The following is a 27,973-nucleotide window of genomic DNA, read 5'->3' as shown; positions in this document are numbered from 1 at the left end:
GACACGCATACATGCACCGTCCTAACGCTGAACCCTCCGCCTGAGCGGGTCCAGCCCCGTGAGGTGGCTCCCTACTCCAGGAGGCAGAGGGGAGTGCGAGCAGCGCAGAAGGCACTCTGTGATTTCAGGGTTAAGCACAAAATCCCCCTCCTTAAAAAGCTGCATATTTCCCAGCTCATTTTGCCTCTGAAACGTCTCATGGTGTTACCAACAGTCTGGCACACGCACACACACACACACACTCAGAACAGCTTCCTGACAGCAGACACTGAGGCTTACACGGTAAGGCTGGGAGTAAAACAAAGGCTAAGCCTGGAAAAGTGAGCAATTGCGGCCAATAGACTTTGGGAATCATGGGAAGAACAAGTCAAAGCAACAGTCGCTACTCATGCACAGTTGTCCCTTGACGCCGCCTGACCCTAGCTCCCAGGCCACAGTGCACACAGCTTCCACTCTCCATCTTTAAAAGGTGATGTTTTCTGAGGTGAGGTTACAGCAAAGGGACCCACAGGGTGCCCATGGCCCTGTGATCTGTGAAATGCAGCTACAGAGGCCCACATAGGGCCCAGGCTGCCTGAGGGCTGGCAGGCACTGCACCAGCATTAGACCACCCGGCAGCGAACAAACCCCATTGCCCCGGCTGCCAGCCACTTGCACCCTTCCCTGCCATCTCCAACAGGGAAATGCTGAGGTAAAAACAGAGGCCAGCAGGCTACAGGCACTCTCACACCTCCCTAGGAGAAACGAGCTGATGAGAGCTCACAGAAGCAAAGAAACTCCTTCCTGCCCCCTAAGGAGGAGCTGAGTTCAGACAGAACCTTCCAGGGGGCTGGATCAGAAGCCCGGACCTCTTGTGAAGTCAATTGGTCCAGAATATTTGTTTAGTCTTACGTTCCACTGCCAACTGCGAGCCAGGCACTGTGCTCAGCCCGAAACGTAGCTACAGCTGCAAACCCCATGGAGATCCTATTAAGCCTTCAATCTCACATTGGTCCTTCCAGCCATCAGTTTTCTGAGAAGCCCCAGGAAGCTGTTGCTGGGGCCTGTGGTTGTGCAAGAGCTTTGTGTCGCTCGGGCACCTAGGTTTGGGGAAGGGGTTTGCCAGGTGAGAGTGTACAGAAGTGGAGGTCCTGCTGGGGGCTGAGATGAAGCTCTCGTAGGTGGCCAGCTTTGTCAGGCTCTCCGGGACAGGCTGCCCAGCACCCAGGTCCCATCGGGAGCTATGCAGAGACTCCCAGGAAATACCAACTTCTGAGAGGCAGGGGTCAGGCTGTTCATCACGGCAAGAACCCTGCTGCCCGGAGTCCCTCTCTGCACAGAACCAGGGTCAGCTGAGGCTGCAACACAGGGTCAGGGACCTCCACCCCTCTGGGAGCCACAGGCACGGGTGCCGTCCCCAGGGGCCTGCAGAGCCCCTGGGAGCAAACGGGATGGTGATCACTGTCTGCCCGTCTCACCGTTTTCCACCTCACTAAAAACGTACTCGGGTCATCAGTTACAGCAAGGCACTGGTTTTCTCTACGTGCTAAGAAGAGTGTTCTGTATATTTATTTAATATATTTCATTCTCTTAGAATTCATAGGAAACTTTTTATTGTTCTACCTTCAAAAGAAATGAAGGGGGGTGAGAGAGCAGGAGGAAGAACTCCAAACTTACCCATCTTGGTGCCAGGGTTGCCTTCCGCAGAGAGGCAGAGTGAGGGGACAAGCCCGGAGTGGGAGCTCAGGGTCGAACCCCAGCTCCGGCACCACGGCGAGTGGCCTCCCTGGGCCTTGGTTTCTTTGTCCTTAAAATAAGGAAGCTGAACTAGCTGGTGGTCCCCGGCCTTTTCTTCCCACACAGCCCAGCCCTGGCTGGGGTAGGGTGGGCAGGCAGGAACGACCAGGGGTGGGCTCTGTCACCTGGTGCGGGGCTGCCACGGAGACCCTGCTGGGGCAGAGGCTGGAGCCAGCAGTCTTGGAGGAGGGGTTCACTGGAGCAGACAGGCTGGGACTGAGGCTGGACCAAGGCGCACCTGCCACATACAGGGAAGTGGCGCTGTATGTACCTGAATGTGTTTAAAATAAGAGCCTTTGCCTTTTGGGAATCCTCTGATCCATTCTGAACATAGTGGACGACCAAGGGGAGTTTTGCCTTTCAGAAGAGGAAAGGTCAAATGTAGGTCAAAGACAAAGCTGTCATTTATTTGAAAACTTGGGTAGGTGGCCAGCCGTAGTCAACTGACGTGCATGTCTGGGAGGGCACCTGGGGACTGCAGGTCCCTCCATGTGCTACACTGACTGACAGCCCTCGGGGCGCCTTCTCCCCGTGCTCCCCACACACCCCGCCCCACCTTGACCGGGACTTCCCCTCGGCACCGCAGCGGATGCAGTTCCGTGTGTGCCCGAGGTGGCTCGTCACCCCCGCCCCAGGGCCAGCCGCTAGGCCACCCCCACGTGGCTGTGTTTGCTCCTTGCAGGCCTCAGCGTGGGGAACGTGTTCTACGTCTTCTCTGATGACGGCATTGTCATCCTGCACCCCGGGGACTGTGAGATCCAGAGGCACCTCAAACCCACGGAGAAGATAGTCACGAGCTACGTAAGTGTCCGCGCCCAGGGCTCTTCCACCGTGCAGGCAGACAGAACGTGAAAGTCACTCCTCCACCACAGGCCATTTGATTCTTAAGTCCCATCTGCTCTACGTGGTGTGGTTCCAGGTCTGTCCCAAGGCCAAGAATGACCTGAGGCCAAGCACTGAGATGCTCATTCCTTCATCAGGCAGCCACTTCCACGCACTAAGCCCAAGGCGAGGCCCAGGGCATGTGGATGGGTGCCTGGCCTCCCCAAGTTCAGAGGCAGATGACCAGGACAGCACTGTGGATGGCTGCCTAGAAGGTGCTGTTGGAAGGATGTGCACACTGCCCTGGGAATGGAGGGGAGGGGCGTCCCCAGGCCTGGGAGGAAGAGTTGGAGCAGGCCCCTGGGACGTGTGCTCCCTGGGCTCAGTTTTGAAGAATGAGTAGGAGCTGGGATGGGTTTCTGGAAGAAATGTCAGGCACGTGGAGAAGAGAGACATAAAACATGTCCTGTCCCGGGAACGGAAGTCCTCGGTGTGCCCAGAGGGAAGCATGGATGTGGGAAGGGCCTGAGATCAGGACAATCACTGAGGGTTGAAGGTGAGGAGTTCTAATGGCACCCTAAAGCTCAGGGAGCCCCTGACGGGCTTCCCACGAAGGCTGGCCTTGAGTAGGTTGCTCCAGAACATGGGCAGGCCCTCGCTGAGGGCGGAGATTGGCGAGGCGGCCCAGAAGCACAAGATGGAGCTATAATTATCCAGGCGCAAGGCTGGTGTCCTGGTTCGGCTGGTGGCCGTGAGAATGGGGAGAACTGGGTAGATTTCAGAAGTAACTCACCAGGGAACTAGAGGGTAAACCAGAGCCTTGCTAGCGGTAGGAAAATGCCCTTCACTTAGGAGAGGAGCAAGTTGGGGTGGGGGACTCTGTTCATTCTCTCACATTCTACCAGACTGGTGCCACTTGCCAGGTTGGGTGCTGGGGACCCAGGAGCAGGACTGTAGGCTCCTGACAAGCAGATGAGGTTGGCCTATGATGCACTGAGTTTGAGGAGTCCATGGGGCTCATGCATAGAAACATCCGGAAAGTAGTGGGGCAGGGGTGAGCTGGAGAGGCCCCGGCTCTCTGACAGGCCAAAGAAGTAGCTTTAAGGAAGCCTGGAGAACCTGGGTCACAGACCCGAGGAAGTCCAAGTTTCCAAAAGGAAGGGGATGCTCAACCTGTCGAGAGAGGAGGAGACAAGCTTGAAGGCCCTCAGGGGCCCTCAGGAAATTCCGGGTGACCGCAGGAAACACTGCCCAGAGTGTCCAAGGTGCTCTGAGCAAAATACAGGGCCCGGCAGGAAGTGGCAGCGTCGCTGCACTCACTGGGCAAGGGCGGAAGGATGGCTGCTGGTGGCAGACCCAGAAAAGCCCTGGCAGCCCTCAGGAGGACTCCCAGGGCAGCACTGCCTCACCCAACCCCACCCAGGATACTGTCCCTCCCGCTGGCATCCCTCCCAGGAGGTCTGACCCCGCCTACTAATCCCTAGCTGCCTGAGGGTAGAGCTATGGCGTGGATCCGAGAGTCGTCTCACAGCCCCCACACAGTGAGTGAACCAGGGAGCAGTGGGGAGCAGCGATGGGCTGGGAGCCCAGGGAGGAAGTGGGCTGGGCCCCAGCAAGTTCCTCAAACAGGTTAGCTGCATCACTCTGCCGGCTGCAGGTGCATCTCGGGCTGTGGCATTTCTCACACGCACAGCTCGGGAACAGCTGTTTTCCAGCTATTTCATTTAAATTAATTATTATTTTAACGTGTCACCTGTGAAGAACTTTTCCCTCCCTGTAACCGCCCTGAGTTGATCTTGAAGGTGCTGCCCTAGTTCATCTCCAGCAGTTAGGTTTAAATAATGCCAACCCATCACCTTGGCCGTACCCTTCCCTGCAGTGCGGGCAAAACCTCTCCAGTCCCAACCTGGGCTCAGTTTTCCGAAGAAGCTAGAACGAGATGCAGTAAGAGAGGTCCTAAGGCATGGCAGGCCACACGAGACCACAGTGAGCTGCAGAACAACCCCAAATAACAGTTTTCTCATCTAGAGAATCTCCAAACACCCCTCTGGAGGGCCACAGTGGAACTACCCTCTGCCTGTGGTGCTGGCTGAGTAGAAGGTCGGTGCGCCCTCCCTCAGCCCCTCTGCTGGATCTGACATGCACTGTGCTCAGTGGGGAGCCACACGGTTACTTGAGAAGGGCACAGGCTTCGGGGCCAGGCAGACCTGGGTTCAGATCCCACCTCTGTCCCTCAGCAGGCTTGGCGGCTTTAGAAAACTTACTAAACCCCTCTAAGCCTCAGTGTGCTCACATGCAAGTAGGCGTTTCTATGAGGATCCATCATGTGATGACAGAGACCTGAAGGACACGAGGGAATAAACCACAGAGATGTCTGGGGAAGAGCATCCCTGGCACAGGGAACAGCCAGTGGAAAGGCCCTGGTGCGGGAGGGCGGCACAATAGAGGAAGAGCAAGCAGGCGGCATGCGTGCATGCGTGCATGGAGGAGGGTGGGCGACGGAAAGAAAAGCCAGTGTGCTCGGGGCCTGGTGGGCTTCAGGAAAGACTTAGCTCTTCTCCTGAGCGTGAGAGGAAGTTACTGGGGAAGGAAGAGCTGAGAAGAGGAATAATGACCGGCCTTGGCTTTCACAGTGGTCCCTGTGGTTTCTGTGTGTAGGGCAGGTTGGGGTGGGGGTGAGGCACAGTGGAATCAAGGGTGCTAAGCAGTGATTCAGGTGACATAATGGGGCTTGAGCCAAGCTGACAGATGGGGAAGTGGTAAGGAGCAGCTGGTGTCTTCAGAAGGTAAAGCTGAAACAATTTCTGATGTGTTGGGTGAGAGGGGAGGGTATGGGGAGAAAAGGAGGCATCTAAGGTAGCCTGGACGTTGTCGGTCTAAGGAAGTGAAACAATGGAGCAAGCTGCCATTTTTTTAATGGAATGAGCAGGACTGGACGGTAAAATTGAGAGTTGGTTTTGGACGAAAGTCTCTGATTAAACAATCAGGTCGAGCTACAGAGTTGGCCAGGTGCGTCTGCAGTTGAGGGAAGAGGCCGGAGCCAAGGGTGTAAATGTAGGAGTTGTGCGCGCACAGACTGTCATTCCAGCCCTCAGTTGGGTGAGGCCCACAAAGGGCGTGATGTTAGAGAAGCGGAGTTATTCGGAGTGAATGCCGCTGCTTCCAGCCACAGACAAGGGTCAGCCACTGGGGGCGGCAGGATGGAGGGCGAAGAACCAAGGAATGGTCAGCACAGTGTCAGATGAGGCCCCAGCTCAAGTAGAATGATGGCAGAGGAGGGGTTAAACTAAGAGTGGAGGAGTCCACACCGGCCCTGGTGAGAGCACCACCAGCTCCGTGGTGAGGACTAAAGCCGGAGGGGGAAGGAGCATGTGAAAGGTGAGGAAGTGGAGAAAAACGTAGGGAATTCTTTCAGAAGTCTGGCCATGAATGGAAGTTTTTAAAACGATGGAGATGACCACCGAGAGAAAGGAGCACACGAGCATGGAAGCTGCTGGGGGAGAAGGCCTCCCAGGGCGTCACAGCCTCCGGAGCCAGGAGGCTGCGGAAGGCGGAGGAATGTTAGGTGAAAACCTGGTGAGGGGGAGGGCTGTGTGCCCTGTTCTGTGAGCCCAAAGGAGTCCCAGTGCAGCAAGAAAGGGCAGAAGAGTCGGGACGGGGGATCGAGAGATGTCGGGGAGAGGAGGGCTGGGAAGTTATACATGGCAGCCTGTCTCCTTTACAGGAAGAAATCTGTCCCCAAGGGGAAGGAGGTGCCACCCGGCCGTGCCAGTGGGCGTCGGCAGTGAACGTCAGGCACCGGTACATCTATGCAGCCCAGCCGGCACTGAGCAGAGTCCTCGTGGTCGACGTGCAAGCCCAGAAAGTCCTACAGGTACGTCTAAGGGGCGAGGGGACTTCTGGTCCTGGGGCACAGCCTGCCAAGTTCTTTGCTTTCTGTACCCGCCCCCTGGCTGCTGGAGGGGTGGTCAGGTGGGAGGGGAGAAGCGAAGGAGACGCCTGTGTGGCAGTTCAGCAGGTGCCAAGCACCATTCTAGGGTCTTGGAAATGTGAAAGATGCGATATACATATCAATAAGCGGTTAGATAAACAGTGAAAGGACAGGGAGGTCTAAACCAGAGATGTCAGTGCAGGTATCACCACCACACGAACTCCGTGAAATCCAGAGAACCAAACGAAGAAGCACGGGGCGGGGGTGCACAGACAGAGGAGGGGTTGAGGTGGGAGCACATCATCACTTAAAGATCACGAAGAGAAGCAGCAGCAAGAGGACCCAAAGGCGTAGCTGAAAGGTAGGAAGGAAATTACAGAGGGGTGCGTTCCAGAAGCCAAGAAGAGAGTGTTTTAAGGGAGAGTTCGTGGTCGGTCAGGGGAGGCGAATATTGCAGAGAACATCTGTGCTATGAAAACTGAGAATGGACCGTTGGACCTGGTGCCATGTGGCTCACCTCAGCAGGAACAGAGGATGGGGACGGGGGAATGCAAGCCCGAGGGGGCAGGTCCAAGTTAGAGTGCTGAGCATGCAGGTGGCGATGGTGGATGTAGGCAATGGCTTTGAGGGGGTTTGCTGTCAAGGTGGGAATGTACCAGTGGGCCAACAGGACAAGCCACTGGAAGAGCATGTGGAAGGACTTTTGTTTTTAGAACTGACATCACAGCATTTGTATGATAATAGGAAAATTTGTTCCCACAATTCTTCCCTTTTTTCTGCCTCCTGGGATTATAAGCAGGCATCAGCAAAGTCCAGGGCAGATGGGCATGCTGGCCATAATAAAGGCCCATTCTCTCACTGAAGAGGAGGAAGCAAAGCATACAGACGCAGGGGCAAGGATGTGACACAGTCACTGGTCATCGGCTGAACTTCCCTTCTGGTTGCCTTGATTTTCTCAGAGCAAGAAGGAAAATTACCGCCAAGGCTGGACGTTTCAGGAGAGAGGAGACGGTTGCTGTGAGACCAACGGGCCCCGGGGGGTGTGAAAGGACTGCTGGGCCTTCTTGAAGGCCCGTAAGGACCGTGTGTGCAAATGCAAAGTGGGCCGCTGTGCGGGGCTGCTCTCCCCAGCAGTACTCGGCTGCGCTGCTGCAGACTCACTGATGTAACCGAGACAGCAGTTTCTCCTGGAGAATACAACAAGGGGCTTTCTAACTTTGTTATTGATTTCCCTGGCTAGAGAACATACTCTGAATCATTTAAAATACCTGGGATTTTTTGTCCTCTTAGTCTGTCAGCTGCCGTGAGGTGTGTGCAACATGCCCACGGTGACTGGTTCTGAGTCCCACCTGTAACCCCCTCCCCTCCCCCCACCGCCCCCGGAAGGCACCTGGACTCCACTGCAACCTCCTCTCTGTTCTGACGGCGCTTCCTGCCTGAACGTCTGTTTTCATCTCAGTGCAGCTCACCAGATTTATTTTAATGAGTGTTACCGTGGTACAGTTTTCTACCCTTTCCCCTTCAACCTTTCTACGCCCATATACTTCAGGCAGTCTTTTGTAAAGCCACCTCTGGTCTTTTGGTTTTTGGCTTTTATCTAGTTCAATAATCTTGGTCTTTTATGTGGAGAGTTTGATCCATTTATATTTCATTTTTAATTAATTTATATAGTATTCTAGTATCTTGGTTTTTGTTTTGACCTGTTTGTTGCTTTTCTCTCCCTTTTGCTTTTGAATTAGTCAAACACTTTTATTACTCCATTTTTCCCTCTATTAGCATGCTGACGGTTCCTTCTTTTATATTATCGTCATTCCCACCAACGAGACCAGCACCTGCACCCTCGCCTCAGCACAGTTTCACATGCACTGCAGCTTCACTTCCCTGTTAGTGACAGAACTACAATAGAGCCTCCTGCCCTATTGTAGGAGTGAATTTTGACTCTGCACATAATTTAATCCCTTGGGAGCTGACTTACTGCTCCGTACAGTCGGTGATCATTTATATCCGCCTGCACACTCACTTCTCCATGGTTCCTTATTGCTTCCTGAAGTACCTGCTTCTGTCTGGGGTCATTTTCCCTCAACCTGCAAGAGATTTTTTTGTTATTGTTCTTTTGGTGCAGGGCTGCTGGCAACAGATTCTCACGGTTTTTGTTTGTTTGAAAATAACACTTGCCCTATATTTTTGAAGTATATTTTCACTGGCTGCAGAATTCTATATTGGCAATTGTATATTTTGACATTTTTAGATGCTTCTCCATTCTCTTCCCATTCCTTTCATTAATAGGTCAACTGTCACTGTTACTCTCACTCTCTTGAAGGTAATATATCACTTTTCCTACTACTTTTCAGATTTTCTTTGGTCTTTAGCAGCTTTGCGACAATGTGCCAGGGAACGAATCCTATGTATTTATTTTGATTTGGGGTTTTCAGAGGTTCTGCGATGTATGGACAGATATTCTTCCTCATGTTGGGAAATTCTCAGCCATTATTTCCTCAGATACTAGCCTGCTCCATCCTCTCTCGCTTCTTCTTTAGGAACTCTGGTTGCTTTTTAAAGTCAGATCCTTCTGTTGCATCTCACTTATCTTTTTCACTCTGATCATCCATCCTTTTCTCTCTTTTCGAGCCTCAGTTTGGAAATGTTCTGTCAACCTTTCTCTTCACTAATTCTATCTTTTGTGTCTAATATGGATCTGCACAAAACCTATTTATTGAGTTCTTCATTTTAGGCTTTGCATTTTTTTACTTTAAAATTTCAGCTTAATTCCAAACTACCTTTTTGATGGATCACCTGGGGGTCTATTTCTATTGTCTTGTTTATGGTGTTTTCAGTCATATAGTCTGTATTTTGGAATGCCTAGTGAGTTTCTTGAATGCAAAACATTTCCATATAACATATTTCAGAGATTTGGGATGGCTCTCGCCCACCAAAAAGGATTTACCATTTCTTTTGCTAGGAAGAGAGGGTAGACAATGAATCCCTTTGACCTAATCCATCACCATGTTGCGTCGAAGCCGAGGTGAGGTGTTTGCAAGGCTCGCTGCTAGCCCAGTGCATTCTCTAGGACCTTTTCCGTTTACTCCTCAGCATGTTAAGGCTGAAAGACTCTTCTCTGAATTTGAAGCCACAAGGCAAAAATCTATTAGACTCTTGCTTCAAATGAGAATATGAAATAGGGTGGAAAAGGTTAAGCAGAAAGAAGAGAGAATGGCTACAGTCCAAACCTCAGGGCAGTCTTGCTGTGAAGAGGGCAGACATCTGGAAGAGAAATGTATAGTTAGGGGCTATTTTTAAAGAAGGGTGTACAAGAAACTAGAAATAGTGTCAGGATGGTGTCACTGCTGGTGGTTCCAAAGCACTGGGTGGAGGAAGATGGTGCCAGACCTTTGGAAAGTGCCTTTGGAAAGTGCAGGGAAGCAGCCAGGAAGCCGGGAGATGGTAGGCATACGAGGCGTAGCCCTAGACATGAACAAAGGACCTGGGGGTGTGAAGCGTAGGAAAATAACAACAGCCTCTACTTGAGGCTTCAGAGAACAGGAGGTTAGAGCAAAGAGTCAAAGGAGACTTCAAAGATGGTGATGAATGGAGAAAAAGTAAAATACATTTCATCGGGGATGAGCAAATGTCAGGAGTTTGGCTTTGGAAATGTTGAATCATCGGCAGAGAGGTGGACTCTAACGTCATGGGCGTCCAGCAGGTTATTTACGGCCTGGTGCTGGGTGAGCTCATCCGGGGAAAGGCTGTGGACGAGAGCAGGGTGCAGCAGAAGGCCCGGGACAGGCCAGCACTCAGAAGTCCACATGAGGAAGACAGGCGTAGGGAGGTGGGAGGCTGAGTAAAGAAAATGTCTCCAAGAGGGAATAATTAACCATGCGGAGTGTCACTGTTATGTCAGGTAAGAGGAGGATCATGGGGAGGGCCCTCGGAATCCAACCCGAAGAGCTAGAGCAGGCCAGTGGAGAGACGAAGAGAGAAACTTGGTAGGAAGGAGGACTCAGGGACTCCATAGCTGGTTCTTTTGAGAAGTTTTGACCCACAGAGCTTTCTCCCCTAAAGTCAGAAAAGCTAGAGTCTGGTTAGCTGAAACTGAAACTTCAGAAATTGTAGACAAGGCCTAAGTTACGCTGGCTGAAGTGTGGCGGAAGAAAAGCCCACTGAAACCAAGGAGGACGTGAGAAAGCCAGGCTGTGGGTGAACCGTCTGCGTGGGTCTGAAGGCACCGACCTGAGGAACAAGTGCCTGGGAGAGAAGGCAGGGAGCGGGTGTTCCTGTCGTGAGTGAGCACAGGGAGTGGCTGGGATGTTGGCCAATGGCAAGAAGAGCAGGGGTCATAGTCCAGTGGCAAGAGCAGCACAGAACAACGTTTTAGAACTTATAAAATTACATTATATGCAGAAGAGAGAAAGGTCTCCATTTGACAGGCCACAGGGGAAGCTCCGTCCTCAGGGGACAGCAGAGTGTCAGCAGGGAAGAGAGTCTGCCTGGCGCTATAGTCTGAGTCCCAGAAGCTGCCGCTGAAGGACGTGCAAGACAGAGGCTGTGTGCAAAGATTAAGTGATAATGCATGAGTTCAGAGTGAGGTGCTGATGACCCAGGGCCCTCTCCCCAGTATCCAGGCCACGGAGCAGCTTGGGGAAGAACACAGAGGGTTTAAGGGGCTCAAAGGCTTCCAGGGGGTGGGGGGAGGGTCCTCAGCTGGCTCCTGAATGGAGTGTTTGGGCTTTTGCCAAGATGCTTGGGGTCTCTCCAAAGACAAACCCAGAAGGGAGGCCTCTGCACTGGGTTCCCAAATAGCCTCACCGGCAAGGCCGCTGGGCTGGCCTTCCTCCCACCCAGGGGTGACAGCCACGCACACAGAGCCCAGAAAGGACCACTGTGGCAGCCTCTACAACAACCACGACCAACTGGTCATTATCTTTTTTCAAGTCCATAGGTGTGGACCCTCTGCCGGCCAAGCTGTCCTATGACAAGTCACATGACCAAGTGTGGGTCCTGAGCTGGGGGGACGTGCACAAGTCCCAACCAAGCCTCCAGGTACGTTGAACACAGGAGGCAGCACCTCCCCCTTTCCCCCACCCTGGAACAGCCTCTCTCCCTGTTTAACCCTCTCCCACTTCCCTCGAGGCCAACCACATCTATCCAAACCTGCCCATAAAGGCTGGAGGAGAGAGTAGAAACAGCCTCAGGCCGGCACCCCTCACAGGTGACTGACAAGGTGTGTCTGGCAAGGCCTGCTGCTGGAGACAGTGCCACTGGTGGCGGATAGGAGGCTGATGTTGCTGGGACCAGCATGAGGCTCCTGGGGTCCAGCAGCAGTGGGGGTGCAGGCAGGAAGAAGGGAGACCATCTCTCTTTGCCCTGCGCTAGGCAGGCTAGAGAACTAGAACCAAAGCAAGCACCAGACGCCGGCCAGTAGGGAAGGGCAAGGAAAAGCAGCAGCAGCAATTATGCCCATTAGCAGAAGCATGTTTACAGCGTGCATCCAGTGTGCTAGGGCTCAAAAAAGCTGGGCGACCTGCCCGCAGTCCAACCCCGGCAGCAGGCTGTGCAGCCTCCACCTGCACCTGCGTTACCACCTCCCGGGAAGAGCTTGGGCCCCAGGATCTGTGGGATTCTTCCCTCTGCCAGCCGGGGAAGATCCACAGCTGCCCTCTGCTGAGTGCGCCTGGTTCAGCCTTTCTCCTCAAAGATGCATGAGAGGATGCAGCTGTACCAAAAGTGGTTGGAATGCCTGTTTTCTCAATTCTCCCCCAAAACAGTGCATACAACCATTCTAGATGCACGGAAAAGTTAATTCATTATATACAATGGATGCCTCGGGCGTGAGGGTTTAATTTCTCTCTCAGAACCCCAGCTAAGAAGGGCTACAGACGGAGCCAAGTTCGTCCTGTTCCCAGGACTGGCGAGAGGCCAGGGACACCTGGGTCTCGAGAGGCTTCCTCCCACGGACTGGCCACTGGCCTGACTTCCTTGGGAAGTCAGCACCAGGGGAAGGACATGACTTCACCTCCTATAAACTGAACCTATTGTCACTTGATGGGCTCCTCTACCAGTCTTGAGCCCCTGTGAGCTGACAACAAATAATAACAACCCATCAAAGGACCGAGGAGCCAGAACAAAGGTCACTCAGAACAGAGGCTAAACCTGCAGAAAGTGGTGTCACCAGTCTCCCTGGCAGCTCTAAGAATGCCCTTATGGAAACTCAAGGGGAACAGCCACCAACGATCCTTCCAGAACTAAGAATGAACAGAAATGATTCTCTAACTTCCAACTGCAGTAGATAAGTTCAGAAATGCAGAGTTTCTGTTGAGACCCAAATAGTTGCCTGAAAGATAAAGAACAAGAAAATCTCAAATCCCAGACCAAATACATGAAGAGATTGTGACTTGACATCTCAGAAGTTCAACAGAAGCTTGGAAAGAGAGAAGGAAACAGCTGGAATGGAGTCCAACATTAAATAAATTTGGAATAATAACTACCAAGCTACAAAATATAATCATGTACATTGAAAAGGACCTACAGCTTCCAAGCTAAACTGCTGAGAAATGACACCTCTCTGCCCTTGTTGGTAAAAGAATAAAGGGGAAGCCTTACAAGGCAGAAGGAGCCAGTGACCTGCAGAAGAAATGACAGTCCCGTGGGCGTTGGACGGTGCGACTGCAGCAGCAGCTGGAAGACTGTGGAGTCACACAGCCATGCTACTCAGATAAAAGGGGTGACATCCAAGAATCCTGTACCCCACACCAAGACATCATCTACCTGTGAGGACGAAGACAGATATAAGGATGTGCAAGAATCCAGAGAGTGCATCGCTCATGGGTGCCCCCTGAGGAGCCTGTTGGAGGAACCAGATCAGAGACATCAAGACAGAGAATGATAGAGACGAGACAGTCGTATGTAAGGAACCTAGAGAGGAAGGTGTAAAATTAAAAGGTGGATGAGGAGACACTATCTAGAAATGTACAGTAAGTACTAAATAAGGATGTTTGAATTAGCAGACACACTGAAAGAGAAATCCTGATAACAGGACATTACAGATAAATTATTTCAGTAAAACTGAGTATGGAGTGGAGGGACAAGGCGGAAGTAAGAATACTCAAAAATGCCATCCCATTGGGATAGGAGAGGGTACAGAGAATGTTTGAAATCAACAGCTTAGAACCGAGTGTCTCAGTCCCAGTGAGACAACTGAATGAAAGCAGAGATGATCGGATTGGGCTTTAAAAAAATGAAGGAAAAAAGAAAACCATAACTTGTTTACAAGAAACACATAGGATGGTAATAAGAGACTTAATTTAAAGGGGTAGAAATAGCGATGGACAGGGGAACAATATGTATGTGCAGCTGGTGACACTCTTCCCACGCGAGGCAGAGCTGAAGGTTCAAAGCACTCACCAATGCAAGGAGAGACATATGCGATGACAGCCAGCTGGTAGATGTCCAACAACATGACAACTACACACATGAAACACGAGCAATTAAAAACATGAAGGAACTGAATTTAAAATTTGCTGACCAGTGTTTTGCCATGTCTAATGCACATCCACACAGAATTATCATGCCCATGGAATGTAATCATTATACCCATGTATAATGTGCATCTTTATTTTTCCCTCAAAAGTTTGGGCAAAAAAGTGAGCATTATACACAGCAAAATACGATGAATTGTACGTACCAAGGAGACAAAATAATAACATGGGAAAATCAAATAATATGAATAAGGAACTTGGTTTAATTAATATATAGGAAACCTTTCATCTGCCACAAGTTTTCACATGTTCACATATAGATAAGTGTACCAGTAATCACAAAGAAAACATTTACAAATTTTGCAAATGTTATAGGCTACATTATCTGATAATTAGAAGTAATTAAAATGTGACCTAATAAGAAAGCAATTCTAGATCATTATTAGATCAAAGAGGAAATTAAAAGGGAAATAATAAATAATCTCAAAAGCAATGAAAGAGAGAACATTTCACATCAAAACCTAAGGGAGACAGAAAAGGTTATACACAAGGAATATTTGTGCCTTAAAAGCCCACAAAGGAAGTATTTGTGTTAAGAAATTAGAAAAAGAACAAAGTGACTGATAAGAATAAAAACACTGAAATTAATAGAAAGAAAATAATAAAGGAACACATAGAGAAACAGATAAATCCTTCTCATACCCAATAAAGCAAAAATAACAAAAACAGACACAATGAAGAACAAGGAAGGGATGTGAACACAGATACAGGAGAATGAAATAATTGTAAAGTAATACTACATTGCAATTCTGGGGCAGCAAAGTTTAAAACCTATTAGAAATGGATAATTAGACTTCCAGCCAAGATGGAGGCATAGGTAGACACACTGTGCCTCCTCGCACAACCAAAAGAAGGACAACAACCATTTAAAAACAAAAAACAACCAGAACTGCCAGAAAATCTAACTGTATGGAAGTCCAACAACCAAGAAGTTAAAGAAGAAACATCCATCCAGACTGGTAGGAGGGGCAAAGATGGACAGCTGGGTAGAGAGGACTCTCAACAAGGTGGCGGCTCTCGGACCAGGCAGGTGGCAGCTGGCAGACTGGGAGGTCCCACATTCATGTGCGGATAAACCAGGAGGAACAACTGGGGAGCAAGACAGATGGCACAACCCAGGGTCCAGGTGCGGGGAAATAAAGCCTCAAAACACCTATTGAAAATATCTGTGGGGTTGTGGCAGGGGGAGAAAATCCCAGCCTCACAGGACAGTTTGTTGAAGAGACCCACAGGGTCCTAGAATGCACACAAGCCCACCCACACAGCAATCAGCACAAGGGCTGGTCGTGGATATCAGGGAAAGTGACTGAAAGCCGGCAGAGAGCAGAGCAAGTGGCATTGTTCTCTCTCGGACCCTCCCCCACATACAGCATCACTATGCAGCAATGTGGGTTACCCCACCCTGGTGAACACCTAAGGCTCTACCCCTTACTATGTAACAGACGTGCAGAGACAAAAAAAAATGGCCCAAATAAGAACAAATCAAAGCTCCAGAAAAAATACAACTAAGTGACAAAGAGATAGCCAACCTATTAGATGCACAGTTCAAAACACTCATAATCAGGATGCTCCAGGAACTCACTGGGCACTTCAACAGCATAAAAAACACCCAGGCAGCAATGAAGGTTGCATTATGTGAAATAAAAACCTACAGGGAACCAACAGCAACAGGAAGGAAACCAGGACTCAAATCAATAGCTTGGAGCAGAAGGAAGAAAGAAACATTTATTCAGAACAGCATGAAGAAACAAGAATTCAAAAAAATGAGGAGACACTTAGGAACCTCCAGGACATCTTTAAACATTCCAACATCTGAATCATAGGGGTACCAGAAGGAGAAGAGGAAGAGCAACAAATTGAAAACTTATTTGAAAAATAATGAAGGATAACTTCCCCAATCTGGCAAAGAAAATAGACTTCCAGGAAGTCCAGGAAGCCCAGAGAGTCCCAAAGAAGCTGGACCCAAGGAGGAACACACCAAGCCACATCATAATTACATTACCCAAGATTAAAGATAAGGAGAGAATCTTAAAAGCAGCAAGAGCAAAGGAGGCAGTTACGTACAAAGGAGTTCCCATTAGACTGTCAGCTGATTTCTCAAAAGAAACCTTGCAAGCAAGAAGGGGCTGGAAAGAGGTATTCCAAGTCATGAAAGACAAGGACCTACATCCAAGATTACTCTATCCAGCAAAGCTTTCATTTAGAATGAAAGGGCAGACAAAGTGCTTCTCAGATAAGATCAAGTTAAAGGAGTTCATCATCACCAAGCCCTTATTTTATGAAATGTTAAAGTGACTTATCTAAGAAAAGAAGATAAAAAAATCATGTATAGTTAAATGACAGCAAACTCACAATTATTAACAAAACCAAAAGAAACTAAGCAAACAACTAGAACAGGGACAGAACCACAGAAATGGAGATCACATGGAGGGTTATCAACATGGGAGTGTGAGGGGGAGAGAGGAGGAAAAGGTACAGAGAATAAGTAGCATAGATGGTAGGTAGAAAATAGACAGGGGGAGGTTAAGAATACTATAGGAAATGCAGAAGCCAAAGAACTTATATGTACAGCCCATGGACATGAACCAAAGGGGGGGAATGCGGGTGGGAGGGGGTGTGCAGGGTGGAGGGGAAAATGGGACAACCATAATATAAAATATATTTTAAAATAATATATATACAAGAAAATATATTTTAAAAATAAAAATAAATTTAAAAAAAGAAATGGATGATTATTTACAAAATGTAAAAAAAAAAACTGACCTAAGAAATGGAAAACAAACCAGAACAATTATCTTAGGAGAGGCTTCTATAAGATTAAAGATAGATCATTAAAAAATGTACATCTACATTTTCTCAGCCCTTCAAAATATAATTTTAATATTATTTGAACTATCTCAGACCACAGGAGAAAAAAATGTACAGCTCCTTCATTTGTTTTAAAAAGCCCATATTCTTATAATTATGAAAACTGATTAGTTTATAGTTTTATTTTTTGCCATTTTTAATCTCACGAATACATGAACAAAATTCTAGCCAAGGTGTTAGAAGTGGAGTCCAGCCACCCGTCCCACAGCTCACAAGGGGAACATGTCCCCAGAGGCAATGACAGCCCGCTCCCCAGAAATCAGTCAGCATTACTCGTCACACAAATCAAACCAGAAAAAGAAAAAAGCCCTGTGATATTTCCAATAAATGCTGAAAAGGTATTTAATTAAATGCAGCGGATGTGCTTAATAAAATACCTAGAAATGGGACTAGAAGGAAACTCCTTAAATATAATGAAGACCATTTCCCAGAAACCAAGAGCAAATTTTGTCTAACTGGTAAAGCACTAAAAGCATTTTAATTAATTTCAGTAATTAGACCATGATGTCCACCATCACCATAATTGGCAACTCTGGGAAATGGACTATGACAAGAAAATGAAATAGATTAAATAAACCTACCTTCATTGGTGTCATCCAGGGTTAAGGAAATGAGCACTTCCAAAAACTGCTTCCAGAAAGGTCAGCTGGCATAGGCTTTGCAGTGAGCAATTTGAAATGTGGACGAAAAGCCTCAAAACAGTGCTTTTGGATCCAGCAAATTGACTTCCCAGAACTTATCCCAAAGCAGTGATCATAGGTATGAACAAAGATTCAGTTACAACGTTATGTTTCTGTGGTGTTTACGTTTGCAAACTGTTAAAAGTAACATTCTAACATTTCTAAACACCCAGCATTAAGGAATTGGCTGCAAACCTCACTGTGACTACGGGAAGGTGCTTCAACACAGGAGGCCGCCCCTGGCAGCCAGGGTTTGGGCCTTGGCCCAGCACAGTATGGCCCACTCACTCCCACACTCAGCTTTCAGCTGCCTTTCAGCCAGTCCCACCGGGTGCCTGGTCCCCTGCCGTTCCCCAAATGTCACTTCGTAGCTTACTTATCCACCCTCAATGGAGATGCCCAGTCTTTCTTACCCTGTGCTGACTACCAAATGACCTCTGATACCCGGCTGCATATGTACCCCTCCTGCACCGAGCTCATAGACCCAGTAAATTTGGGGGGTTACCTTGGGGCCACTGAGGTACCCAGCCACAGCTAGTATATAAGCCAAGGGGGGCATGACTTGTTGGAGCCACGAGGCTGACATGCCACATCAGTTCAGTGGCCTGTGGTACCGCCTTTTAATGCAGTGACCTCTGAGTAAAGGGCGTCAGAGTGGTGAGGTGTGCACGGCACCAGCTGCTGACAGCATGTCATTTCCCATCTCTGTTATAAGCCAAAGTGACAGGGCTGCTACCAAGCAAGGCTCGTACAGCTCTTCGGAATTCTCTGGCATTTTCCTGCGGACTCTCAAATTCGGTCTCCTGATGCCAATCCTTCTTCGTGCCCAGTTCTCTGAGCTTCAGTCTCCTGATGCCGATCCTTCTTCGTGCCCAGTTCTCCGAGCTTTTCCTCGGACCTGCCATGGAACTGTCACTTGGCCATTTTTGCAAAGTCACAGGGAAATAACCTCGGGCAACTGACTGGGGAAAGACTCAAGCCCCACACCTGCCTGAGGAGACGGCCAGGTGCTCCTGTTCTCGTCATAAAAGTCAGAGCCAGGAGGCAATCCCATTCACAAAAGGAAAAAGCATGCAGAGCTCCAGGCCACGGGAGTCGCAGAGCCCCACCCCCACCCCTACCCCAAATGGCTGTCCTTGGCCTGAGGCTACAGAAATCTAGATCCTTCTATGCACACAGCCACAACAGGAAGTGGCCACAGAAGTGTCTCACCTCCCTGTTTAGGGTCCTCTGCCTTCTGTCCTGCTCAGAGTCTGGGCTAGTCCTTGGGGCCCTCAAGCTGACTGAGCGCCTCACCTGGCTGCAGGTCTGCCACCTTTCTGGGCAATGGCATTGGACTTGGAGGCCGATGAGCACATGTAGAAGGCAGAGGACACAGGCAGTCTGGCTCGGTATCTGGCCGGCCCAGCCCAGGCCTCGGGAGCTACTGCACCCAGCCTGAGCACAGGGAGCTTTCTGGCAGGAGCCCCAGACCACCTGCCCATCCTCTCTAACCACAGACATCGCTGCACTCTGTTCTGCACTGCCCACATGCCTGTCCCTGAGGCAGAGCAGCAGGATACATCCTGGGAATGGCTCCTGTCACCTCCTGCCACATCTGCCGGGGAGAAAATGCAACCTCAGGGAAACAGGCAGCCATGCTCTGTCACTACCAATTTGTACCAAACACAGGACCCAGTTCCCTACCTCTCACAGCAAGTCCCCTTTCTGACACCAGAACCTGTCCCAGCATCCTACTCACAAGGCCTCCACCCGCATGCCCAGCATGTCTGTCCGGGATCCCCGCCCAGTTCCTGCTTTCTCTAATGAACCGTGGAAACACAGCCCCCGGCGAATGCCTCGGTGAGCCGAGTGTGACAGACTCCCAACAAACCAGCCCAGGCACTGGGCATCCAAGGAAAATAAATAACCAGTAAACTGTCACACAGTTTAACATTTTCATTATTTAAAAGCTCTCCCCTTTTCCCTGGGGGGTCCTAGATGATGAGAAGGTGGGCTTCCCTGCTGTGTGGCAGGTTGTCTCTGAGCAGAGTGGTGTTTCAGTTCTGGGGGCCGCCCTCCGAAGCCCCAACACAAGTCCAACACGGTCCCCGCAAGTCCCTGCTCTGCAGTCACCACGGCTGACAGTGAGTGGCAGGTCACGCCTGACCGAGCAGTGGGAACTTTTCAGGCATCCACTCCTGTCCCCCGTTCTTCGCCAGGGAAGGTCAGGTCCCTGCCTGTGACATCCTATTCTGCTTCTGCCCTGCCCCCAAGACTGGCTTATCCACCATTTCTGCAGCCTGGCTGGCTGGGGGTCTCCCCGGAGCATGCAGAGGTCCCCAGGTTTCCAGCCCTGCACTGGGATGGGCCCTCACAGAACTCCCTCTCTGTATTACAGGTGATCACGGAAGCCAGCACCGGCCAAGGCCAGCGCCTCATCCGCACACCCTTCACAGGAGTGGATGACTTCTTCATTCCCCCAACAAACCTCATCATCAACCACATCAGGTGAGACCCGCTGGCAAGGCCCTGAGGCCCTACATGCTGCAGCTGCACCCTGCATGGGGCACCTTTGCCCAGGGTGGGGCCTGCTCCTGCCTCTGTCTGCCCCGCTCCTCAGCTGGCTTGGGAGACATCGGGAAGGGACAGAGAAATGGACCCGCCCCAGTCCTTAATTGTTCAAGTCAGGAGGCACCCAGCTCCAAATGCCCTCGGGGGCCCAGTGAGGTCAGGGAGGCCCATGCTCGGGTGAGGACAACAGAGGGAAGCAAGAAACAGCACTGGCTAATTGAGCACCCTCCCCTTGCTAGACACTCACAGGAAAAAACTGGTAGTAGTGATCTCAAACCTATTTTACAGATGAGGAAACTGAGGCTCAGAGAAGTTAAGACACTGATCAAAGCTACACAGCCAGGAATTGGCAGTCCGACTAAATGCAAGGCCAGGTCCCCTTTGAGCAGCCCATACTGCCTCATTCTCTGCTCACCCCAGCCATGGTTCCTCAGAGCCCCCAAGAGCAGCCATGCAGGTGCCTGGCCAGGAAGCAAGGCCCCCTGGGTGCCCGGTTTGCCACCTTTCAAAAGAAGATCCTTCTAATAAGAGCCTCCTAATAAAAGCCAGGGCCTCAGCAGCAGACCTCACCCGGGCCTGGCCACACCCCTTCCCCATTCATTCCAGAGCATCCCTGACACTGCCTGTGAAGTTGCCTCTGCCATAGACTGAGCCTGTCCTTTATAAAGTCATCAGGACCCAGGACTATTTGTGCCTTCCTTTGGTCTGGCATCAAGCACCTTTCTCCAGAAGTAATGACACTGGCAAGCTGATGCTGGATTTGTAAAAATAGGGGTTGCCCCTTGGTCCTTGCCCAAGGAGGAAAATAACCACCTTCTGTCCCCCACCTCCACCGCAGAGGGTGTCTGGGGAAGAGCCTCTGGTGTGGTTCCAGGGGCCCAGGTCCCTCAAAGCAGCTCGATGCAGCGGCGAGCCTGCTGCTCAGAGACTCAGCAGCCCTGCGAGAGCGCTGCTTGCAGCGGTCCTCCTTACCATTCCTCATAAAGTTCCCTGTGAGAGTGGGGTTTTCCTCCCCACTCTGTCCATGCACCGATCTTTATGGATGCGTCCCAGACTTGTTAAAGAGGGCGTTTTCCCCACTCTGAGGCACTGGTGTCCAAGAAAGAACCATGGAAGTGATTTTTCTCTGCTCCTGTAAGAAAGTAAGACACAGTGTCAAAAGGCCTCTGTGAGCAAGGGATTCGGGAGGCGGGAGGGGCACCTGATCTGAAGTCCCACTGGAGCCACGCCTTTTGCAGCCAGCAAGGGGCCCTCGAGTGAGGAGCTTCAGGAGGTCCAACTGCCACCTCTGGAGCTCTTCCACTGCAGTGTCCCTCTTAGATCAATCCTCCCCAACAGCTCTCCCGGCAACTACCCCCTGCACACTGACAGGCGTGGACAGGCAAGCAACTTGCCCCAGGCCTTGTGGCTGGCCAGGCACTCCGCAGCATCGGGCCATCTGGCTCCAGAAGTCAAAGCCATTCTCAGCCCCCTGCCAGCAGCACGTATGTGGCCAGAGAAGCGACTGCCTCTTCCTGTTCCCAGGGAAAGAGAACGCTGATAAGAAACCCGGGCAGGCTTCACTGAACGTGCATGTTCGAATCGGACTCACCAATGAGTCCAGAAATGAGCGAGGCTCTGGGCTCTCCTGTCCTGTCCTCGGGGCAGGCAGAGCCAGGGCAGCCAGCGCTGGTCCCTCCCCTCCAGGCCCAGGCCCACCCCTGCCACAAGGTCTCCAGGAGGCTGGTTCAGACTCATCCCCAAGGGAGAGGCTGTTGGAGGCACTTTTCCTGTCCTCCTTACCATTTCTAAAGTTGTGTGTGTGTCACAAAAGCTTAAGTCCAGGAACGCTTGTAGCTCTCTTCATGTGATTTGAGATCACAGGTGAACCGTTTACTAAGCTACCCCCTGCAGAGGGTAGATCTTACACCTGGCTGTGAGACCACTGAAGGATTATGGGAAAGGGAAGGGAAGGGCTGCAGTCCCTGACCTCTGACCTCGGTTCTCCCCCTCCCAGGTACGGCTTCGTCTTCAACAAGTCTGAGCCCGCCGTTCACAAAGTCGACCTGGAAACCCTGATGCTGCTCAAGACCGTGGAGCTGCGGCCTCACGGCTGCCTGCCTCAGGCCATGGCACACACCCACCTGGGCGGCTACTTCTTCATCCAGTGCCAACAGGCCCAGGCCTCTGCTGCTGCTGCTGCTGCACAGCTGCTGATCGACAGTGTCACAGACTCTGTGGTCGGCCCCAACAGCAATGTGACCGGTGCCCCACACACATCCCCAGACGGGCGCTTTGTTGTCAGCGCTGCCGCAGCCAGCCGCCAGCTGCAAGTGCAAGAGGTCACCCTGCTTGGGGAGATCCGGACCCTGTACTCACTGACAGTGAGCCAGGGCGTCTCCGACGTGGCATTCCAGCGTTCTTTCTCCCATGGCAACCAGTACTACGTGTACGCCACGCTGGAGACTGGGCCAGACCTGCTATTCGTGGAGCTGTCCTCGGGGAAGGTGGGGGTGCTGAAGAACTTCAAGAAGCCACCCTCGGGGCCAGCCTGGCCCTGGGGAGGGCCCCGCAGGATTGTGAGGGACAGTGGGCTGTTCGGACAGTACCTCCTCACGCCAGCCCAGGGGTCACTGTTTCTCATCAACGGGCGACAAAATGCACTGCGGTGTGAGGTGTCGGGCATACAGGGGGGGACCACAGCAGTGTGGGTGGGCGAGGTATGAAGGAGGCCTGCGCAGAGCCTGGGCCACCGAGCCCCACCTCGTCCTGACCCCACAGCCCCCAGCAGGTGCCCTGTACATTTTTACAGACAAAAGCAAAACCTGTATTCGCTTTGTGGTTCAACACTGGTCTCCTTGCAAGTCTCCTAGTCTAAGGTGTGCGCTGCTAGCCAGGTTGGGGTTTTCTCGTTAGGAAGTAAGACGTCTGCCTTCAGCTATGACGGGAGGCCAGGCTGCTGGGTAAAGGAGCCACCTCTGGGCCCAGCCACATGAGTGTGACCTGGGGAGGCTGTGGAACCGGAAGCTCCTGCTTTCTAGGCAGACGCCTCCGCCGGCTGCCTTCACACAGTCATCCTTCTTTCCGCGGGATCCGGCCAGGCTGCACCTGACGGGGTGGCCTGGAACCCGGCCTGGAAACGCAGGCCCGTGGGGGCTGGGGCTCCCCTCCTGGCACGAGAGCCATGCCTGCCCTTGCTCTGCACCTTTGTCCTCCTTCAAAGCTGCTTCCTGCTTTCCCTCCCACTGGACTCATAAGCCTGAGAGAGAGCCAACAAGACTTACTGCAGCTTGCAGGGTGGGGAAATCACTCACTTTATTTTGGAAATTTTGATTAAAAATAATTTTTTATAATCTCAAATGCTAGTACGCAGAAAGACGCTGTCCGAGGTCCAGCTCTGTTCGTCCCTGCCTTAGGCCAAGTCCCTGAGAGTCACCGCCCCACATCCCACAGCCAGAAGAACACGGCCATCGAGACTGACAGTCCTCTGCGGCACTGACACCCCACGTGCAGGTCAAGTCAACGCATTGAGAAAGATTCCGTTCAGGTCTGGGACCCTGAGAGACCGGGACAGAGCCTGTGTGCCTGCTCTTCACCACGGAAGGGGGACATTTGACGGGCCAGGGCCAGGCCCCGGGCGCTCACCTGGCGAGGTACGGACAGCCTGCAGCAGAGAGAACTCCAGGCTCAGCGCTGAAACCCCAAGGACACAGGTCAGGTCCAGGCAGGCTCCTTCATCCGGCCCTTTTAAAAACCAACTACCTTCCTGCCTGTGGCCCTGGCGCCCAGCTCTGGCGACCCCAGCCCCTCATCCTCACAGCACGGTCAGCACGGTGAGGGCTTTCACAGGGGTGTATTCTGACACACGGGCCCCTCCCCAGCAGCCCACACTCCAGAACTCTGAATCAGAGGCACGCAGGCTGGTTATTATGTTTCCGAGTCATCCCCAGCGTCTCAGGCTATGGTGAGCAATCAGCAGTACCATCCCCCAGCCCTGGGAAGACAGCCTCCGTGGAAGAATCTCAGCAAGGAAGAGACTCCCTTGGGTTCTCAGAACATTCCTTTCCGTCTCACGTCAATGGTCAAAACATACTTACTGGTAGCCTTGCTGGCTTGAAGGATCGCTTTTCAAGCCACCTGGAGTTGGAGCAGTGGTCCCATCACAGACACCTTAGCTAGGTTCACCCCCTTCACCTGCCCCAAGGTGGCCATGATGCTCCTGTGCCGAGAATGGCCCTTTTCAGGGACAGGAAGGCACGGGCCCCACCTCGCTCTGCATCCATGTGGCCACCTTTCATCCCCGCCTGGCCGCCCAACCCGCCTGTGCCCGCCAACTCCTGAGCTCAGCCAGTCTGAAGGTGTGGCATACACCTGTTCCCCACAACTCCCAGGAGTGTGCCTAGACATGTGCGTTCACATTTTAGATTTTTTTAAAGGTACAATACGTAGATACAGAGTGAGGAGACTGACTTCGGAAGCCTTATACTCAGTTCCACAGCAGCTGGGATGGATGGATGGATCTCATCCTTTCTGTTTATTCTTGCCTCAAACTCTGGACATGTTTACTTCCAAACTCCCACTTTTATCACTGAAATTGCCCAACTTTCATGAACTTCACCCTTTGGAAAAATCTAAACTGTGGCAGTCCCTGGCAGAAAAGTCTCCGAGCCCACCTGCAGGAGAACCCACTGAGTGCCAGGCCCGAACGCTGGCCCCTCTGGGTCGCAGCAGGATTCCTGAAAGGAGATCAAACTGGTCCCAACTGGCCTTTCAAACTGGAAGTGACTTCTGCAGCATCCGACCCCTTCTCCTTCCCCCTCCCGAGACAGTGCGTCTGAATAGCGCGCCCGCCTCTCATCGCCCTCACTGTGCAGCCGCAAGAGCAGCGTCAGCCTCGGACGCAGGGAACTGTAGAGAGCAGGCACAGGCCTGAGAACTGGAATTCGCAAGCCCACACAGGCTGGCAGGTAAATGTCTCTGATCAGAACTGCTTGTGTAGGAGGCAGGGGAAAGGCTGGCTGGGGAAGAGGCTTGCAGAACTCAATTTGAAAGCAAAGGGGTGAGAAGTCATCACAACAGATGGGGCCTGAGGCCAAGCCAGCCACCTATGAACACAAACCGTAACCTAACTACTAACACTTCGCATTCAAGAAGTATTCATTTAACCAAAAGAATCACCAGAAAAGCTACTCATCTAATGAACTCACTATTCTAATGTTACTGAATTTTGAAAATTAATTTCACAAAAATTTAACACATTTTTTTCAGAATAACAAACACAAATAATCTACACCTGTGGTGATATTAAGGCTTGGGAATGGGCCCTCATTCTCCTCTGCCCCAGTGAGCCCGCGGAGAGGCTCTGGGTCCAAACGCCCACCCAGCTGCCCCCAGAGTGGCGGCAGGAAGAGGGATCCAGCTATGCGGACTTTCTGCACAAGCGGGCCTGGGCGTGGGCCACGTGCCACGTTGCAAATGCCAGGCAGCCCAGCCACCCCACCCCAGCCACTGCCCCATGTCTCTATGCTAAGTCTCAAGTCATTCGAGGGTCCTACTGCTCACCCAGGCCCCTGGAAGTAACCAGGAGAGCCCTATAAAGACTTGGCTGGAGCCAACCGCCTATCAAGCTTCAGGCACTTCGATCTACGGATGGCATCACCAGACATAGCAGCTCAGGCCCTGCCTTCCCCGCCCCCAACCCGCCCTCTCCTCCCCTCCCTGCTCCTCTGTGCAGAAAAGGGTTCCCACTCCAGGCAGGTGCCCTGGAGGATGGCTCTCAGCCTCTCGTAAAGCAGAGTACCGCCTGCTGCCCTGGAGAACAGTCCCGGCTGAGACCGCCTGTGGGAAGTGGCCTAGTGGTCGGCCTCATGGGGCCGCAACCTCCAGCTTTCTGTTGACCAAGAACTGTGAACTAAAGGCGATTTCAGAACTGAGATGTGAAACAGATTCATCCTGGATATATTTTTCTACAAGGGGCTTAAAAAGTGATTGAGGGAATTCTCAGAATGGGTTTTATCTAAGTACCACAGACACCAAACCGTCTTCATCACCAAACCCCATAGCTCGCTCCCTCCGATCCTCCTCCAGGAGAAGTGACTCCGCTCCCACCTCCCTCCTACACGTCCGCCAATCTACCTCACATTTCCTCCCTGCACCCAGCACCGCCGGAGCACCGCCCCGTGCCAGGAGGCCAGGCAGGTGATATCAATGACGACAATGCTGGCATGAAGTCCGTAGCCATCCTCCCCCACCCAGAAGCCAGATCCCGCTCCAGGTGTGGTCAGAAGCCATGGTTCACTGCCCCTTGCTGCCCTGAATCACAGACCCAAACACTTGCTTGCAGCCCTGTGGAGTTAGGTGACCCAGACCAGCGAGAACTCTGAACCTCAGGAAAGTCGGCTGTTGTCAGACAGAAGCTGTCCATGGGAGCAGAGACAGTGACATCCGAGCTGAGCCTCATCCCTGAGAGGACCTAAGCTGCACCTCCCTCCACTTCTGTTTCATTCTCTGCTTTTCCTGCTTCCTCCCTATGACTTGAGCCTCCTGCTCCTACAATTCAAGAGGCAACTGACCTCACCGCCACACCAGCGCCTGGTGGCTTTCGCCCACACCTCATCCTTGTTTTGGGGTACAAGTAAGAAGTCACTCAGAGGGCCAGATGCCACTACTTTCCTCCCAGACTGGCACGTAGGCTAAGCAGTTGATTTGGTTTTTTTCCAAGAAAGTCACTAGCTGCCTTGGTTTCTCTCCAAAATCACAGCGATCACAGGACCGAGATGCTTTAAAAATTTAAGGGGAAAAATACACAGTACCTACCCTCAGGGTGTGAGTGCAAGACCCCAAACACCTGGCAGAGTGCAGCCCACCTCCTGCTCTGGTCACTGCAGTGTCGAGCGTCTGTCCTGGGCCTGCTCAGGCCAGCTCAGAGCAGCCAGTGAGCCTGCTCTCACGTGTGCTTTGGAGCTGCGGGCAGCGAGTGGGACTTTAACCAAACATGACATGTGAAAGTATGGGAAGTACAGGGAGAACGGGGATCTGTCTCCAAAATCCACAGCAAGGCTTCTTTAACCAGTGCCGGAGTACTGAGCATGGCTATTGTTGGTCTGCAAAGCCGCAATTCACACACCTGTCTTTTCCAGCTCACCTTAACTCACATAAAGCCAACCCTTTCCCCGAGGCCCCAAGAACGTGGGCCCCGACCAAGAGGGCCTAGAGGGCTGAGCCTGTACTCTGCAAAGCAACAACTGTCGACTCGCTGGAGCCCCAAGCCAGGGGGCACATGCTCTCCATGCAGAACCATGGCAGGGTCACAGGCTGCTGCCTTTTGGGGGCCTCTTCAAGGTCACAGCTCCATTTCCAAGGAAAGACAGCCAGTACTGGCTACTTAGGGGGTCCAAGAGCCCTCGAAGGAGAAAAGTTCCTAAATCTAAACCGCCCGCTGCCAGGCATGACACCTGCCACAGGTTTAACAGCTGTGGGTCCCTTGCTACATCAGCTGCTTCAGAGACGTGAGGGACAATCGGTCTGCAAGGCCCCACCCCGGGGGCCACAGCCCCACCACCCAGCCCTGCCTCACCCAGCCCTGCCCCTCCCTGGCCTGGCCCAAGGAGCCCTGCCTTCCCATGGCCCCCTCTTCCCGAAGGCTGTGTGAGATGACCTAAAAGCAGAACTGGGCATGGAGTTTTGCTGGGGTGCTCACACACACACACGCTTGCTATAGTCTAGCTGAATGACCCTCAAGATACGAAGTCACACACATGCCATTTGTCCCGGGAAGAGCCTCAGCCCTCCCCGCCTCAGAAAACTTTCAGATCTCTCACGTCAAGGCAGAT

General features: G+C 51.9%; 1 protein-coding gene across 1 annotated transcript in view; it reads left to right on the top strand.

The window, feature by feature from the left end:
• Positions 1-26,422, top strand: part of FSTL4 (follistatin like 4) — a 183,684-nt gene extending 157,262 nt beyond the window's left edge. The window contains exons 10-14 of the mRNA XM_036014468.1: positions 2,459-2,577; positions 6,323-6,472; positions 11,459-11,566; positions 19,990-20,099; positions 22,159-26,422. Of these exons, the coding sequence (XP_035870361.1) occupies positions 2,459-2,577; positions 6,323-6,472; positions 11,459-11,566; positions 19,990-20,099; positions 22,159-22,867 (1,196 nt within the window). The 3' untranslated portion in view covers positions 22,868-26,422. The remainder of the gene's footprint in view (positions 1-2,458; positions 2,578-6,322; positions 6,473-11,458; positions 11,567-19,989; positions 20,100-22,158) is intronic.
• The last annotated feature ends 1,551 nt before the right edge of the window (positions 26,423-27,973 follow it).

Source organism: Phyllostomus discolor, chromosome 13 (assembly GCF_004126475.2).
Source record: "Phyllostomus discolor isolate MPI-MPIP mPhyDis1 chromosome 13, mPhyDis1.pri.v3, whole genome shotgun sequence".
Lineage (NCBI taxonomy): Eukaryota > Metazoa > Chordata > Mammalia > Chiroptera > Phyllostomidae > Phyllostomus > Phyllostomus discolor.
Note: the sequence above shows the minus strand (reverse complement) of the source record. Positions and strands in the feature narration are given on the sequence as shown.